At 34.8% G+C, this 16,983-nt stretch overlaps 1 protein-coding gene and 1 long non-coding RNA gene across 7 annotated transcripts in view; one reads left to right on the top strand and one right to left on the bottom strand.

Moving 5' to 3' along the window:
• LOC138691584 (uncharacterized) overlaps positions 1-8,313 on the top strand; it is a 56,648-nt gene extending 48,335 nt beyond the window's left edge. The window contains exons 5-8 of one of the 3 annotated variants that reach the window (XR_011329920.1): positions 1,191-1,322; positions 1,942-2,074; positions 5,832-6,028; positions 8,039-8,313. This is a non-coding gene — a long non-coding RNA (uncharacterized lncRNA). The remainder of the gene's footprint in view (positions 1-1,190; positions 1,323-1,941; positions 2,075-5,831; positions 6,029-8,038) is intronic. The other 2 variants (XR_011329918.1, XR_011329919.1) reach the window with 2 other exon arrangements.
• LOC138691582 (uncharacterized) overlaps positions 1-11,438 on the bottom strand; it is a 110,217-nt gene extending 98,779 nt beyond the window's left edge. For all 4 annotated transcript variants that reach the window (XR_011329913.1, XM_069813691.1, XM_069813692.1 and 1 more), the window contains exon 1: positions 11,151-11,438. Coding sequence is in view for 3 of the 4 variants with exons in the window: in XM_069813691.1 (XP_069669792.1) it covers positions 11,151-11,434 (284 nt within the window). In the remaining variant the exon portion in view is untranslated. The remainder of the gene's footprint in view (positions 1-11,150) is intronic.
• Between the last annotated feature and the right edge of the window lie 5,545 nt (positions 11,439-16,983).

Genomic DNA, 16,983 nt, shown 5'->3' with positions numbered 1-16,983 from the left:
CCTCTGTCCTTACTCCACTTCCCTATGACATTTCTTAACCTATTCTAACTTTGACTCACTGTTTCATATAAGGATTACTTAATAGCCTCCTCTCTTTCCTAATCACACCAAATTTCTTCATGATTTGCATAAATTTATTCTAGTGCATTTTATTAAAACCTTTTCTACCACCACAAATATTACATACGTTTCTTTACTTTTTTTTTTCTGATATCTCTTGCTGATTGCGGTCCAGTTACATCTCTCGTACCTTTTCTCTCCCCGATGCCAAATTTTTCCTCTTTCAACTCTCCTTCCTCTTAGAATATAAACATCGATTCAGTATTCGCAGGAGAATCTTTGCTGAATGCGATATCAAGTTGATAGTCCTGAACTCATTACATTTTTTGGCATTATTTTTCTTTGGTACTGGCAGCATCACTGTCTGTGAAATCTTGAGGCCATTTGCCTTTCTCATATATTTCGTTACACAGTGATATAAATTCTGAAAGTTGTCTATGATAGAAATTTTGAAAGTTGTCATCTCCCTTTTTTATGAATGGGGATAATAATATATGATAATTTCCTTTCATAAGGTTTATTGTTTTAAATTTTTAACAGGTTTATATCCCTCAAGTCTGGTCCTTCAGTATCTTGGTCGTTGTTTTGTGCTTGATACTTAATAAACTTGTTTGGGGGTGAACAATTTAGCATTTCGCTGAAGTGCTCCCTCCATCTTGAAATTTCATTTGTGCAGGTCAGCTTATTTCCTTTCTTATCTTCTGTAGTTGGATGGTATAGCTAATGATCTTTTTTCATACTTTTGAAATAATAGTGATAAAGGGCTATTTTTGTAATAATCACAGATCGAAGTTTTCGATATATTGGCAGTAATATTTAATGTACATTTTGTTCATTATTTCTTGAATTACTTTGAGTGGTTGAAATCAAATGTAACCATCAAGATTAGGTTAAAATATGGAATGGTTGGAAGAGAAAGAAAATTTAAAAAGGGAAGGAAAAAATTTTGTGTAGTTTTTAACGCGACTTCTTTCTCATTATACTGTTACGTTACTGTATGCTATAAAATCTTATGATTATTTTTCATTGTGTAGTTTTTAATGGAACTTTTTTCACAATATTTATATTGTTCTGTTACTGTATGCTAAAAAGTATTATTGTTTTAATCCCATGTTACATGTGTTCTATAGAGCAGAGTGCCAGCAGAGAGTTCAGATCTTCAGCTGTGTAGTGATGGGGTGAGGAAGCAGCAGCCCATGTACATCGCTTTCTTTCAGTGGATCAACATCTTTTGAAACAGACTGCTGATGATGTGGCTGAAGGTATGAATTTTTAATGTCATAATGAACAGAATTTTAATGTAAAATGAAACAGTTGCTGATTCAAGAGATAGTTATTGTAACTGCTGGTAGTCAAAACGTACTGCACCTATGAAGGTATAACTGGTAGTGTTAGTGTATAGCTTAGATTTTTTATGTAGCCTACTGTGTATTCTATTGTTATCACGTTATCGAAGAAGCTCTTTATATACCATAAGTTGAAAGATTACCTTGATGGTGAAATGATAGCTAAGGATGATAAATACAAGTGAATTCTAATATAGACGACGACAAGCAACGGGTAAATTTTGCCTGGAGATCTCTCATTCAGGGACAGGCTTCTTTCACTCGTTAAACTCTGACATAAGACCTGACTTTACTTTTCTTTCAAACAAAGCTTTGATAAGAGTTTTCATCATTCTTAAAAATACCATTGTGTTCAGATAGGTCCAAAAATAACAGGACGTCTACTGCTAACAAAAGTAACTAAAAATAACTCATTTAAGCAATTGATAACGAAAGTAACGAATTTAAAAGACTTGAATAGTCGTGAATAACGAAATTACACATACTATTATTCTGCTTCACTTATTTAATGTTGTCACAACTGCCTCTGTTACAGTGGTCGATAGTGATTACATATGTAAGTCTGATATAGTCTAGAAGGCTGGGAGAAAAGTTGGCTGCTCGTCCATTGAACTGAAGATCAGATGACCTGTGGAACAAGTCTGATGTTACTGAACGAGTTGGCTCAGGTAGTAGCATTTGCGACTCGCATTCAGGAGATCCCAGGTTCAAACCCCATGGCCGACCAATCTGACTGGTGTTTTTCATGGTTTCACTTAGTCACAAAGGCCGGATTGAAAACTTGCATACCATGATTCATCACCAGCTCAGTCACCAATATCATAAACATTAATCGAAAATTTGAGTCAGTTACCTACACACAAACTATCTACAACACAACAATAGAAACAGGAATAGTAAAAGGGGCTTATTTATATACACATAGATCAGGGGCGTGCATTTAGGGCAAGCGGGGTAAGCGCCGCATACCCTAGTAGACACACTTCAAATTAATGCATCAATTTTATCTCATTCAACTTATAGATGAACATTTTTAATGAAGTGTATTCTGCACTTCATATATAAATGTTCTGCATTAACTACATTTCTGCAGTAAGGCAGCTCTTCGTTCACAGCTTGCCTGAAGCCTCATTTTACAGTGCTGGCGCATGCGTGGACAGTAGACAAGGAGGGAAAATTTCCTAGTATATAATAATATGTGCTCGTACACGCAAGAATAAGCGCTAGGATTATCGCTTGTCCTGGCTTGTTAAGTTCCTGCAGAAGAATACCAGTGTTGATTGTTGAATTTGGCAGTGTGTATGAAACATGCGATTTGTTTGTCAGTTGAGATAGTGTTAAGGATCTCTCAGTTATTTGAAGATTTTGTTTCTTTGTGAGTGACAATTGAGGGCTTTGCTGGAAGAAAGGCGGATAGACCTATACGCCCTTCTTCGGGAAAACGGTTTAAAATGTAGTGAATAATTATAGTAGCGAAATTTTGTTTTGATTGTACTGTACATACCTGCAGGACAGGGCTGTGTGCGTGTATAACATTTTATTCAGGTGCGTTTTAAAATCTTAGATTGCATGTATCTCAATTCGCCATATTGACGTATACGCCCTTTTTCCGGCAAACCCCTCAATTTATGTCGTAGTTTTCTGTGTATAAACTAAATATGGTATTGATTAAGAATGGGCGATTCGTTATGTCCTATCGAACAATTATTGAAACACACATTTCGACTACATTCTTTACAAGAAAAATTAAACATGATACAAAATGATCGACCATGTCCTGAAAAGCCAACGCTTTTTGCAGCTCATAAAGACAAAGGAAAAGAATATACGGTACTCGACATTTTCAAGCGTCCCAATATCAGAAAACTCAGTAGGTTGCAGGAAGTGCAAAATTAAATAAATTCTTTTGCTGGCCCTGTCTTATGTTTTCTAAAGAAGAAACAGTTTGGTCTAAAAATGGTTATGATAATCTGAACAATCTGCACAATGCCATTAATAAACATGAAAAGTCACAGGCTCATATTTTTACAATTTAAGTAATTTGGATCATCTCGAATAGATGTACAGTTAGATTCACAGTGTCGAGCAACACAATGAAATGGTGCGAAAGAACAGGGAAATATTGCAGAGGTTAATTGATACAGTCTGTTTTCTAGCCATGCATTAATTGCCATTTCGTGGTCATTGTGAGTCAGAAGAGGCAGTTAACAAAGGAATATTTAGATGCGCTCAATTACCTTGCAAAATATGACGGCGCTTATTTCCGAAGACATTCTGAGAAAAAAGTCATGTAAACGTTTGTTCTAATCGCAATATATTCAGAGTTACATTCATTTGAAGTTGTTAGTAAAATGCGTTTTTTCTTTAGTTTTACGGGTAAAAAATATTACAAATAGAGAATGAACTATTCAGAACTGCCATTTCTTTAATTGGCTATTTTTGTGAAGCTAAAAATAAGCTCCGTAAGGGACGGTAAATCCTCGTGAATCGCCCTATATATATATATATATATATATATATATATAGGTTTTGAGAAAAGCTGAAAGTTTCATAAGTGATGATTAATATGTATAAAAAAATGCCAACAAGTAAACTTCAGAGCTTACCCACACAAAAATTACACCGCACGCCCCTGACACAGATACTAAAACACGCGAGATGACCGTGAATGTTAAAGTGTGTATAAATAAACTTAACAAAAAGAAAAAAAGTCTGATGACAAATCATTAGTTAAATAAAATGCGTTTAATGTTTTTTCATTGTGCTTATGAATAATTGATAAGTTGTAGTACGTAACTAAACTGTAACTAATTTTTGTTTCACATTTTCGGTAGACATCTGAATAAGCAGGTAACCAACTATTGGACTATTGAACATGACATTGAAAAAATGTTGCTCTGTTTTTGCACATAAATGGACTTTCAGTTATAATTAATACATCCAGTATATAGCCCATCTACTGTAAATATTGCAAAAGGAAGAATATTTCTCACTTAAGGGTATGCCCTACTGAGTTCAGTTCTGATGAAATATTTCAATTTTTACCATTTTTAAATTTTCCCACCAAAAACTCGTATGGTCTATGATAAATATTTGTTTCGTTTCATTATTCGAATTGTAGGTGACCTAAATATTAATTCTTTTAAAGGGCTGTAAGCTAACCAGGCCATCTAACCTTTAAACGCAGTTTCTGGGATATAATATTTTTTTGCATTTTTCAATCTAGGAATTCAGACTTATCAAAAACTAAGTAAGATAATGCAATGGCATTTTTACTACATATTTTAAACACTGTATTCCAGGGACATTTTTTATTTCATTTTTATGTTGCTTGAAAAATACAGCCAATGCATGACCTTAAGAAAAAAATTTTAAAAAATTCAAGATAATTTGTTTATTCGGAACCACAAATAAAAACAAAAATCGAATACACAGTCTCATTACTCTTCAGCTAGATGTCAAGCCGTGAAAATAGAAACAGATCTTTATTCTTTCATGTGTAATCTAATTTATTGGTAAGATATGGATTTGTATATTTAATTTTTTATGAATCAAATTTAGAAACCAAAAATTCTTAAAATTTCAACAACATCATGTAATCTTAAAGGAAAGAAATTGGTGATTAAAATTTAATTGAAATCACATAAAAATTGTGGAAGTCTTAAAAATCAGTAGCACATACCTTTAAATGAAGTACAACCTCTATTTAATGAATCATTGGGGACCTTGCTTTCTTTATTTCCTTAAGTGGGGCTTCCACTAAATATAAGAGATAATCATAAAAGAGGGGAGAGTGAGGAGGGGGAGAGTATTGGGGAAATTCTACATTTTTTTAAATAATTCTAGTTGTGCAGCCTAAAATTCTCCAAGGATTCTTTTCTTAAATGTGGGTATGTTATAGAACTGAGTTTGCTTAAATTGGGTTTTGAACTTATGTGTGTGGTATATTCTCTAGGTTAAAAGAAAACAAGCCATAAAATCCGCGAATTCATTGACTACAGGAACATTAAATCAGGATTATACATATGTAGACAGGGTGATGCAATTGCATTATCTCTTTTCGTTTACATATGAATCATTACATTAATTATTTATAATCAAAGTAAATCATTTGGAACCTACATAAATGTAAAATTATATAACTTATCTCATATTTGTGCTGTGATCAGCCTCAGAGTTTCTGGCCACAGTTCATGAGGTTCCAAGTTCGATTCTGGTTAGAGCACAGGAAGTTTCCTTAAAGGGAACTGTTCTTGTGTTCATCCATGATCTGGAATTTAGGTTCAGATCTCTCCTGGCACTGCACAACCATACAATATCATTGGGCAGTGTAACTCTGCCTTCCAACCTCAGAAGTGGGTTACACATAATCCATTTCAGGGAAATATTTGTGCAGTTGATAATTGAATTGATTTTCTGTTCTAGATTGCACAAGTGTTACGAACTCATTTTCACTACTGCATGAAGCTGCAACCCAGCTTGGGGCTGTCGTTACACAGAAATTTGACGAAGCAGTGCGTGCTGAAGATTTAGTATCAGTAGAGAGATTTTTTAAAATCTTTCCTCTTCTTGGAATGCAAGATGAAGGTCAGATTAAGTTCTCATTGTACCGATGTTCAAAGGTAATATTACAAAATCATGCAGTTCTTACTTCAATTTTTCTGTCTTTGTTTTCTATTCTAATGTGTTTATCTTCAAAAATAATGTTTTGGTAGGATAATTTTATTTATGCTTTAGTATTTCTGAGCTTTAGCTCGGACATCTCCCACATAAAGAGATCTGACTAAGTCTTATGAATTTAATTATATTTGAGTCAAATACGAAATGGGATATACATTTGCAAAGCACCAAAGAAGCTGCAGTTAGAATTGTATTGAGATGTTTTATATATTTTGAGAGTATGAGTAAATAAAATTAGATTCAGAATTTTAAAAAAATATGCAAGGCGAGGTACAAATACAGTAAAACTTCATTTGTGCATTTCTTACTTATACATTTTCTCACTTATACTTTTTTGCTTAAGTTCCGGCAAAATTCTTATACTTTTCATGTTAATTTATTTCACTTATACATTTTTCGCACTTATCGTATTTTAAACCCTGAGAGGTATAAAACTTCATTTATACGTCCTAATTCAATTTGCTCGAAATTAGGTTTGTCATGAAATGTAAGAACGCGAAAATACCGTATTTACGCCATCGAATATAATGCGCACACCAATTTTTTATCCTAAAATCCAGAAAAAAAAAAAAAAAAAAAAAATTGGCAAATATAATAGGCCTACGCATTTGTGCTAAAAACCACTCAAGTTTAAAATTATGTTATCAAGACAGGTTATAAAGGGACTCTCTTACCTCTTACCTATACATCATATTCATGCTCATTTGCAGTATCAGAACTGGAACATCTGGTGAACAGGTCTGGGTTGGTGTCAGAACATTGACAATGACTAATGTCATGCCACCCAATGGTGATATTCAGCCAGTTTGCACCAGTTCAGATAAACCGGTTGTTAAATTATTTTTAGGTAAGATTTGCAATTACCTTATTTTTTTTAGCCTAGGTACACATGAGAGAACTGGTTGTTAAACTTCTTCAATATCACCACTGATGCTACCCTTTCATCAGTAATTATTGGTAAATTTTTTTGGTTTGATGTGCAGTTGTTGAGAGTTGTGTTCATAAAATTTCACAGTAAAAGAAAAAGTATTATTGTCATTTTAGCAGTTAAAAATATTATTCTTATTAAATAAATGGACAAGAAATTACAAATGAAAATTGCGCAATGAGTGTTTTTGTACGTACAATAAATTTGTTAAAACTGAATAATTTGGTAGGATAATAAGCCTGTTTTGAGGTGAATTTTTTACACTAGAACTAATGTTCAGTTCAGTTTTGACTCCTTTAAAAGAGGTTATTAATGAGTAGGAAGAGAAACTGTTTTCTTTTGTAAAAGGGAATAGAGTGATGACCAAAGGGTAAATACAAGCAGGATTACAGCTGTTGTCAACCCTTTCTCCCGTATCTTTGTAAAAGTGAACTCAAGGAATTACCAAGGCCGCGTACTCAGTAAACATACCTTCCTGATTAATGGAAGGGGGTGCGAAGTCGGTCAGTACCTACTGCCTAATGGCTATAAAAAAGTGAACATTATTACTTACATTGAATGTAATCTATCCTGTGTTTTTAACAATGTCTGTAGTATAAAAACAGACTCTTCGGTTTTAGTGAACCTCGGATATAGTGAACGAAATATGCTGGTCCGGAGTTGACTGTATAGAAACTTCAACCAAAAAATGTCGTGTTGAAAGATAAGATATTTTGTTATATTTGTATATTAAAAAGTGTTCTATTGAGAAAACATTAACTGAGCGCAATTCTGCAAGATGCTACTATATTTTGATTCTGCATATTAAGAACATTTACTAGCTCACACTTATCGACACAGACATAGAAGGTTTGGCCTGTTCTTAGGTGTGTATATACTGTGTATTAAAGGTGTTTTCTGTACTTTTTCGGTGGACTTGCATCTCTTTTGAAGTAACATGTTTTCAGAGGTGGAAAGCGAACTAAGAAATATGTTATGCTTATACATTTTGTACAATTTTAGCACTTGCCTTTTTTATTTCTAGCTTCAAGAAACAGCTCATAAGAATCTGGTGTTTGCCTTGGAGACGAACCCTTCTAATAAGCGAGCTAGTGTTATCTATGCTGATATGTTGACTCTACTGTTTGAAGGAATTGCTCGGATCAGTGAAATTCATCAATCTCTTGTGGAGACTTATTATGGTTTGTGAATATTTTTGTATTCCAAATATTTTTTGAACATGTTATACTTTCGTCTGAAACATAATTAGTATTGCCATGAAGATTTTTATGTCAAATATACCAGGTTAATAATAATATACAATTATTTACTATTACATCTGTATAAAATAGAAATTGAAAACAATCAAAATGCATTTTTTTTGTAATGGCAGCAGGTTCGTCATGAATAGAAAATACCTCCAAATCAGCTGAGTCATCAATAACATTCGCGCTCATTTGTTTATTGTTATTGTTAAGTCATCGTAATTGTATATGTTTCTCCATCATAAGGAAATGGAAGAAAGGCTACAAATTGTGGCATTATATGAAGATTTAGGTGTAGAAGACATTTTGTTGATGCAAATGTTTTCAGAAGAAAGAGCAGCATCCAGTGCTGTCATGGAGGCGATACATCATAATGGAAATACACAATTTTTTTATTTAATCGTATGGGGAAGAGAAAATTTTATCTGTATGGAGCCATACAGCATATGGGTGCCTAAGTTCCAAGCTGCAGTGTGCAAGTTGTGCAACACGCATTGGTTCAATGAGGTGTGTGTGATTGCTGCTGTTGTAGTTAAGGAATGTCATGTGCATGGATGGTGAATCCCCGAGTTCCAAGCTGCAGTGTGCAAGTTGAGCAATACGCGTTGGTTCAATGAGGTGTGTGTGATTGCTGCTGTTGTAGTTAAGGAATGTCATGTGCATGGATGGTGAATCCCGGAGTTCCAAGCTGCAGTGTGCCAGTTGTGCAATACACGTTGGCTCAATAAGCTGTGTGTGGTTGCTGCTCTTGTAGTTAAGGAATGTCATGTGCATGGATGGTGAATCCCCGAGTTCCAAGCTGCAGTGTGCAAGTTGAGCAATACGCGTTGGTTCAATAAGCTGTGTGATTGCTGCTGTTGTAGTTACGGAATATCACCCACAAAAACCTCTCAATCAGCATTCTTACGCAAAGGCGTAAATGAGTTTGGGAGTAATATTTTCAGTGAGGCAGCAGTGTCTTATTTTGTTTGGTGTGTGAAGAAAGTGTTTCTGCAAAGAAAAAATATGGCACTATGCAGCATATTAATACAATGCGGCATGAGGAGAGGTTTAAGAATAAATCTAAGTTAAACCAGCAACTGATTAAAAGCAATGTACAGTCGAGTTCTAGTGATACATTTTTCAGAGACTCGTGTTTAGCATTAGCGGGTTCCGACATTCGTTGTGGAAATTGAATAATGTGCAGCTTCGGGTATTTTTAGAAGAATTCACAAACAAAAGGGTGCCGGACGAATCTACATTGCCCAATAACTATGTGCCACAGCGTTTTCAAGAAGTAATTTGTAATATTCGGGATAAACTGAAGCACGAAAACATACGAATTTCTATTGATGAAACCACAGATGCATCGGGACAGTGCGTGTGTAGTGCTGTAGTTGAAAGCAGGTGGCAGATCATTTCTTCTTAATATACAAATAGCTACTTGACTGAGTAAATCATTCCACTGTTGCAAAATTTTTCAACGACTCGTTACTTTTCTTGTGGCTAGAAGGGTTTCGGTATGACAATTTATTGTTATTTCTCAGTGATGTTGCTGCATATATTGTTAAAGCAGGAGCTGGTTTAAAAGTTCTTTACCCTAAATTAGTTCACTTGACGTGCCTTGCATCGTGTCACTGAAACTGTTGGAAGTCAGTATAAAGACGTGGATCTTCTTGTTTCCAGTGTGACAGCCTTCAATAAGGGAAGAGTTCTACGAAACAAATAATTTATCATCGTATTTCCGTGTATTCCTTTTTTCTTAGTTTGGGGCTTCTTTTCACCATTTTTCGTTCCTATTTTACCGTTTGATTGTGCTTAGAAATCCGCGCTTTACTTATTACAGTAGCATATATGTCTTGATTCTGATGGGCTCTGCAATTAATGGCATCATGATAGAATTACAGACAGGCGGAGTGTGAAAACTCTCTTATGTCTTTGGCTCTTCTTCTCTTGTCTCAGCTTAACTGATATCTGGATTTCCATGCACTGTCAAATCTTAAAACATGCATGCATTCATGCACCATCATACAACAAAACATGAACAATGAAGTAAAAAAAAACATTAAAAATATGCACTATCAAAATTGAGTTCTACGAGATGTTACATTTATATTTTATTTTGAAACAACATAAGCTTACTGCAACTAATTTCTCAAAATTTTCTTCACTTAAGCTCATAATGTTTATCTGAAGCACATTCTTGGACACAGAAAATGATCTTATTTTCCTATTTCTACAAGGTGTTAATCCTTTTCAAAAACCCTGTTTATTAAACAAACAGCATTCTGTTTTACTGTACCAGATACTGGAAATACAATAACAATGTCAACACATAATACTGCTCTTCAGTTTATTTAGTGTGCGAGTCCCAGCAGTGTGACACAGGAAGAACTGCAACTTAACGAATATATATATTCTGTAGTGACAGACACAACACCAACAAGAGTCTCAGAATAATTCTCGTTACATATTGCAATGGCAGGAAATAAGGTAAAGTCAGAGACTTTATGTCTATTCTATTAAAATGCTTCTTAAACATTTTACTTTATGGCTGATAATTTGGGCACTAGCACAAAATAAATACGATAAAATATACAGGTAGCTGAAATGAAAGTTTTGAATGAAAATGTAAGAGTTGAGTTCCAAATAAATTCGGTAACGAAGTTGTAGGATGCAGAGTGAAATGGGCAGAACATTATTTACTCGGAATGAAAAAAACTACAGACTACTTAAAACAGCTTCCTACTACAATCCAAAGACTAAACAAGATCAATAAGAGTACAGATCCGGTGAACACTGAAAGAGCTGTAAAGCTGAAAATTTCACAATGTCTAGACTCTGAAGTGTAGAAAAAGAAAGTGACACCACAAGTCCATATTTACACGAAAATTAGGTGCTAACTCTACTTACCTTATACATTTCCTAACTATGAAGTAGACATACTGGATGTCTGTGAACCCTCTTCTAAAGCATCCATAGCTACAGCCTTCATGAAGTATCCTGCATGCGGTGACAGAGCTCACTTCCCTGCAGTATGACTTCCAACTCTGACACCAGAGCACTTCGATTAACACACCAATTTCCAAGTAATTCTTGAACAAAGTAAAACGAGTAAGGTAACACAAACAAGCAAATGTAGTCAAACTACTATCAACAACAAGCACAAAAAACATCATTATGAGCTCATGTTCCATCAATGATGTGGGAGATGTCAGTGAAAGCTTCACAGCATCCTTACATTTCATTGAAGTTATTAAATCACATTTATCTATAACAAATTACACATATTCTGAAAATATAACTTAAATATAATAAATAATTAATACAGTTGTATGAACACAATATTTTCATCAAGGCTTCTTTAATCAGACATGTTTTGGGGTTACTGCTGTCCCATCATCAGTAATTAACAGTGGCTCCAACAGAAAAGGAATCCGGAGGTTCAATGTCGTCCTCACATAAGTCCGCCATCTGTCAATAAATTATCAAAAAAGGTTTGTGGAAATTGACTTATGTCACTTTTCCCAAGCACTGCAGATATAATATAATAATATATAAAATAAATAAATAAAATTTAACATAATATAATACAATATAAGATATAATATATTATATATCTTAATTATATTATAACAATATATAATTATATAATACAATTTGTATTAGGCATACAGCTTTCTTATTTTTCATAATATTTTCCATTTTAAGTATGACACAGGCTAGCAGCACTGTGGAGATTTACCCATTCCACCAGGAGAATGCAACTGTGGCCTGGAGAAAGATTCACAGCAGATGGAGCAGGAAATTGGTGTGCTTGATGTGATCAAAAATAAGTTAAACAAAGCCTTGAAAGAAAATGAATCACGGACAGAGAGGTTAGATAAGTCTCTAAATGATAACAAAATATATTTGCTAAAAAGAGGTACAGTAATTCTTGCAGTAGGTCTACATTGTACATTTACTCTCTCTCTCTCTTTGCCAGAGCTAATACGCGAGTAACATGTATTTGCAATGCTTCTAATTGAGATGTTACATTTAAAAGTTCATAGGTCATGCGTGAAACATTTAGCTACATGTCAGTGTATTTACAATTATTTCAGTGCCCTAGAATGGAATTTGCAGCATAAAAACAGAGAGAGCGTCAATTTCGCTATTCCAGCAATGTTAACAGAGCAAGCGCTTGGGTCCAGCCACCGACCTTTGCAGTACTCTGTCTATATAGAGCTCTACTCATCACAGACCCCTTCCCTAGCACTTTGCGGTACTCTGTCTATATAGAGCTCTACTCATCACAGACCCCTTCCCTAGCACTTTGCGGTACTCTGTCTATATAGAGCTCTACTCATCACAGACCCCTTCCCTAGCAGACGACAAAACATATTATACTTTCGTTATCGTGTTTTTGACACTTTCCTTCCTTTATTGAAATAATAAATACATAAGGTTTATTTATTATTTTCATGAAGTACGGTACATAGTATGTTTTATGAACTCACCTTGCTGGCTCTTTCGGAAGAAGGATAACTCTGGCTTGTTTTTCTTACAGTTTATAGCACTACAAACGTCTCTTTCTTGTCCCATATTATTATTCCAATTATTGTATTTTAGCCATTAACATTTATTACAACCGATAATGAACATTTCACAGTTTACACAACTTTTCTTCACAGGGAACAATGTGGAATAGTACGGCACAGTCTATTGTTCCTAGTACTCCGAGGTGCTAACTGCTTGCAGCGCTGTATCACGAGAAATGCCAAATATCATCTCAAACTTCGTGACTGTATGATATTAGACTTGTAAAACCCCTTTTTAACATTGCCACTTTTAAGAAATTCCGTTTTTAAGGAATAATCTATTAAGGCCCAGCCAAATTACCATAAGAATAATGTAATTAATTCGCGCTTTTAAGGAAACTGGTTTAAGGAAAATCCCACTTTTAAGGAATACTTTTGAAGTGGATTTTGTGATAATGAAGCCAGAAATATTGAATAGACTCTCAGTAATCAGTAGTATCAGATAGTAATGTGGTGCCATTATTCTTTGCTTTCACAGAGTGGTTGCTTTGCTTGCTTTGTTCTCGTGAGTTGTGTGGATCCTGTTTCCAAGTTCTTTTGAGAACGTCTGTTATTATGTTTTGTTGTAGAATATGTCTTTACCCACACCGATTTAATGGACACTGTTCCGGGATCAGTGATGAAACAAAAAAATGGCAGAATTTAAAATGCTTACTTTAAGAAGACTATGAGCCACAGTGGAATGCTAATGTTAGACCACGAACCAATGTAATTTGTGTGACCAATGACACCACCTCCCCTCGCTATGGGTGTGATCAGCCATGCCATGTTGTCTCTCTCAGCATCGAGAGCAGCTGCAGGCCTTTGTGATCGCAATATTGAAGTGATAATGAGTGAACCATAGTGAAGCCAGGACTAATTTTGGAATGTCGCTTCATATGAAGATGCATGCCCTTCATTAATTGAATATCCTTCCTGAATTAAATTACTTATAATATATAACTCAGAGAAAATTTATAGGTATAATCCTGTCACTCTTATTTCCGACAGCCAATCACGTTGCTACATTTAAATGTGTGTGTCTTGTGATTCGCTGCTTATAACGTTATGCACTTCCTAAGGCTCGATAAATACTTAATATAATCACCCGCCATTTTGGCTCTTTCGATATGATACTATCTGCCTAGACTTTAAAGCCTTCCCTTCCTAAGGCTTAAGCAAAGAGGAGGAGTCAACGATGCAACTATAATAAAGTGCTGCTTTGCCAGGACACACAAAATCAGAACTGGGTTACATATCAATTAGTTTCAACTGTAATAAAATTGGTTTCACAATTGATTTGTTTACTTTTGCCTTTTGGGTCATCTCTAAAATGTTCAAATCAATCTTCTTAATGTATCCAGCTGTTTGCTGACAACATAAAGTCCACTATAGTCCACTGTAGTCTATTCAGTTGTTTTTTTCACGAGAAATGGGGGGTATTTTGATCGCTGTTCATTATAGATGCCTGTTGCTAGTAGCCAGAGGTGGGGTGTAGTCAATATATAGCCTACTGCAGGGCTGTGTCTTCTGCAACTGGTACTGATGATTTTAATTTACTTCTTTTGTGGTTTATGGATGGACAGTATAGAAGAATGTGTTCCAGATCTTCATCATGATTATTGCACCACAGACAAGTAGGATTATCAGAAAGGTGAAATCGGTGTAGGTACAATTGAGTGACAATGTGACCTGTTCTGGCTCTATCTCTGAAATGTTAATTTTTCCAAATTGTTTCCCTTAAATATACTGGAATTCTGTTACCTTTATTCGTTTGTTCAAATGGTTACTTCAAACTTGCATAGATAGTAATATTTATTTTTAAAAATTTTAATTTCGACACTTGATCAATAACATTATTAACCACAACAACTTGTGTATTATAGGAAATCGAGATTGTTATAGTTTTAGTCTTTTGATGATATACAGTCATGTTAAACTGGTGAAATGATCGCTGGAGATCATCAACATTTCAGCAAATAAAACAACGACATCTACATAACAAAGAATTTTTATTTCTTTGTTTCCCATGGAGTAATAAAATGCATCACTGCCAGTCAGGTTGAACCCATGAACATTGGGGCTAATAGCGAGAATAATTACCAGTGCACTGTTGAAGACTTTATTACTGCTAAGTAATATTGAACACTTAAATTGTGTATTAATTTACATGCATAAGTATAGAAGGAATGAACTTAGAGTTGGAATGCATTACTGTTGCACTTCCAGTCGAGCTAGCACAAGTTCCAATCTGGATGGGGTAGCAGAAGGACAGTGTTTTACACATACCAACTTTCATTATTATAGAAGATACAGTAATGGAGGAAAAAATGTTGAATATTTACAAAACTTTTACTGCTGTAAGTTGTACCTAACCCCTTAAATCAGAGATGTCCAAAAGGTGATTCGCGAATCACTATGCAACCTGCAATGTAATCCCCTTCATTCTCCCTCCTCCCCCGTAAGGCACCCTGATTGCCATAGCGTGTGCTTGATACAGTAAACAAGGCAGTGGCGGGCGTACTGGATGTATAAGATGGTTTACGAATGTCTCTGTCCAAGCCTTCGACCTCCAAATTTAATGTAGAGTGGGAACTAGAGTTTGTTTGCTTTGAAGATGGTGATAATGTACAATGTCTTATATGTTCCAAGATAATTTCCGGCCTGTTGCATTGCATTCTCAATATGCTGAGTAGAAATGTATTATTGATTATTATAAATATTATTATATTAGCGTTATTGGATATTATATTACCATTATTATTATTATTATTATTATTATTATTATTATTATTATTAAGCATATTATTCCCTCATTATTCCAGGAGTAGATTGGCCAAAAGAACCTGTTAAATAAGCATGCTCTGCATATTGACGTTCCTGCACCTGACATGACAGAAAAAGAATACTTGTTAGTTAAACTGTGTCATGGGAGATAGCCAAATCTCTCAAATCATTTCAGGAAAGCGAGTCTGTAAAAACATGCATGGTTAAAGTCGCAGAAATTTTGTGCCCCAAAGAATTGCAACACTTTCGCAGTTTACACCTTTCTCGACAAACTGTTGCATGAAGAACTGAAATATCTAATGACATATCTAGGCAGATTAATGCTACAATTCATAACTTTGTACATTTTTCCTCACTAATATTAACAGCATCAAAATGATAATAGAAGAAAAAGCACTGATTCAATATGAAAAACTTATCAGAATACCAGGAAACAATTGGCATTCACACAGTCCTCTCCGTAGATTAAAAACTCAAAAGTTTTATATCCATGGTTCAAGAATTAAAACAGAAAATCAACGTCTCGAATTTAAAAGAAAACTTCAAATGTCTATAGTTTGTTTATATATTTATGTGTGTTAATTAACAAATTGTGATTTGCATCGAGTAGAAGTACACGAACTTCCCCAATGATGTCTAGCATACAATAAACCCGCCACTGTTCTAGTTAACACACCTGTTGCTGTCCACATCTTCAACTCTCCCACCCCAGGTCATGAGCTTATGCAAGTAGCATCTTGCAAGTGATTCGGCGCAGATTGGAGGCCCGTGCCTTAAATTAATAAGAGTGTTATAAAGTCTATACTTACAATGGATTGATGTGATATCCTTATAAACTATTATGTACTGACAGACTGAATGACTAGAACAACCGTGGCTCTTGTTACATTAATGCAGGGAAGGTAGCTGTAATGCGAGTCCGCCACTGCGTGAGTGTTCTGCAATTGAAGAGCGAGAGCAGCTCTGGCCGGCTAAACTGAGCCGCTCTCATGCCCGGCGCTGTTTTAACTGAAAGTCGTTTGGACATCATGCTGCACTAGAGAAATAAAATACATAAAAACCAGTTTTAGGATTGCTAGATTTGTTTTAATTAAAAAAAAAGAAAAAAGAAAGAAAGGTTTGCATAAAAAATAAGGAAGATGTATATGAAGTTCCCAGAGGTTTAGTAGCATATAATTGATTGTTTATTGTTTAAGGTGTAAGGTCATTACCATTCCTAACAAGCCATTAGGTCTACTTTTTAAACACGAACACAAAATAAATGTGTGTATATAGGCGAATAGATTCCATGTTGAAAATAATTATATTGTGGGGAAAAAACATAGATGGCTCTCAAATTATGGAAGATTTAGTTCAAGGTAAAAAAAGTAAGAAAACGGGAAAAACTTACAATCTGGGAA

This window comes from Periplaneta americana, chromosome 16 (genome assembly GCF_040183065.1).
Source record: "Periplaneta americana isolate PAMFEO1 chromosome 16, P.americana_PAMFEO1_priV1, whole genome shotgun sequence".
NCBI classification, from domain to species: domain Eukaryota; kingdom Metazoa; phylum Arthropoda; class Insecta; order Blattodea; family Blattidae; genus Periplaneta; species Periplaneta americana.
The sequence above is the reverse complement of the archived record's forward strand: the minus strand, read 5'-3'. Positions and strand labels throughout refer to the sequence as shown.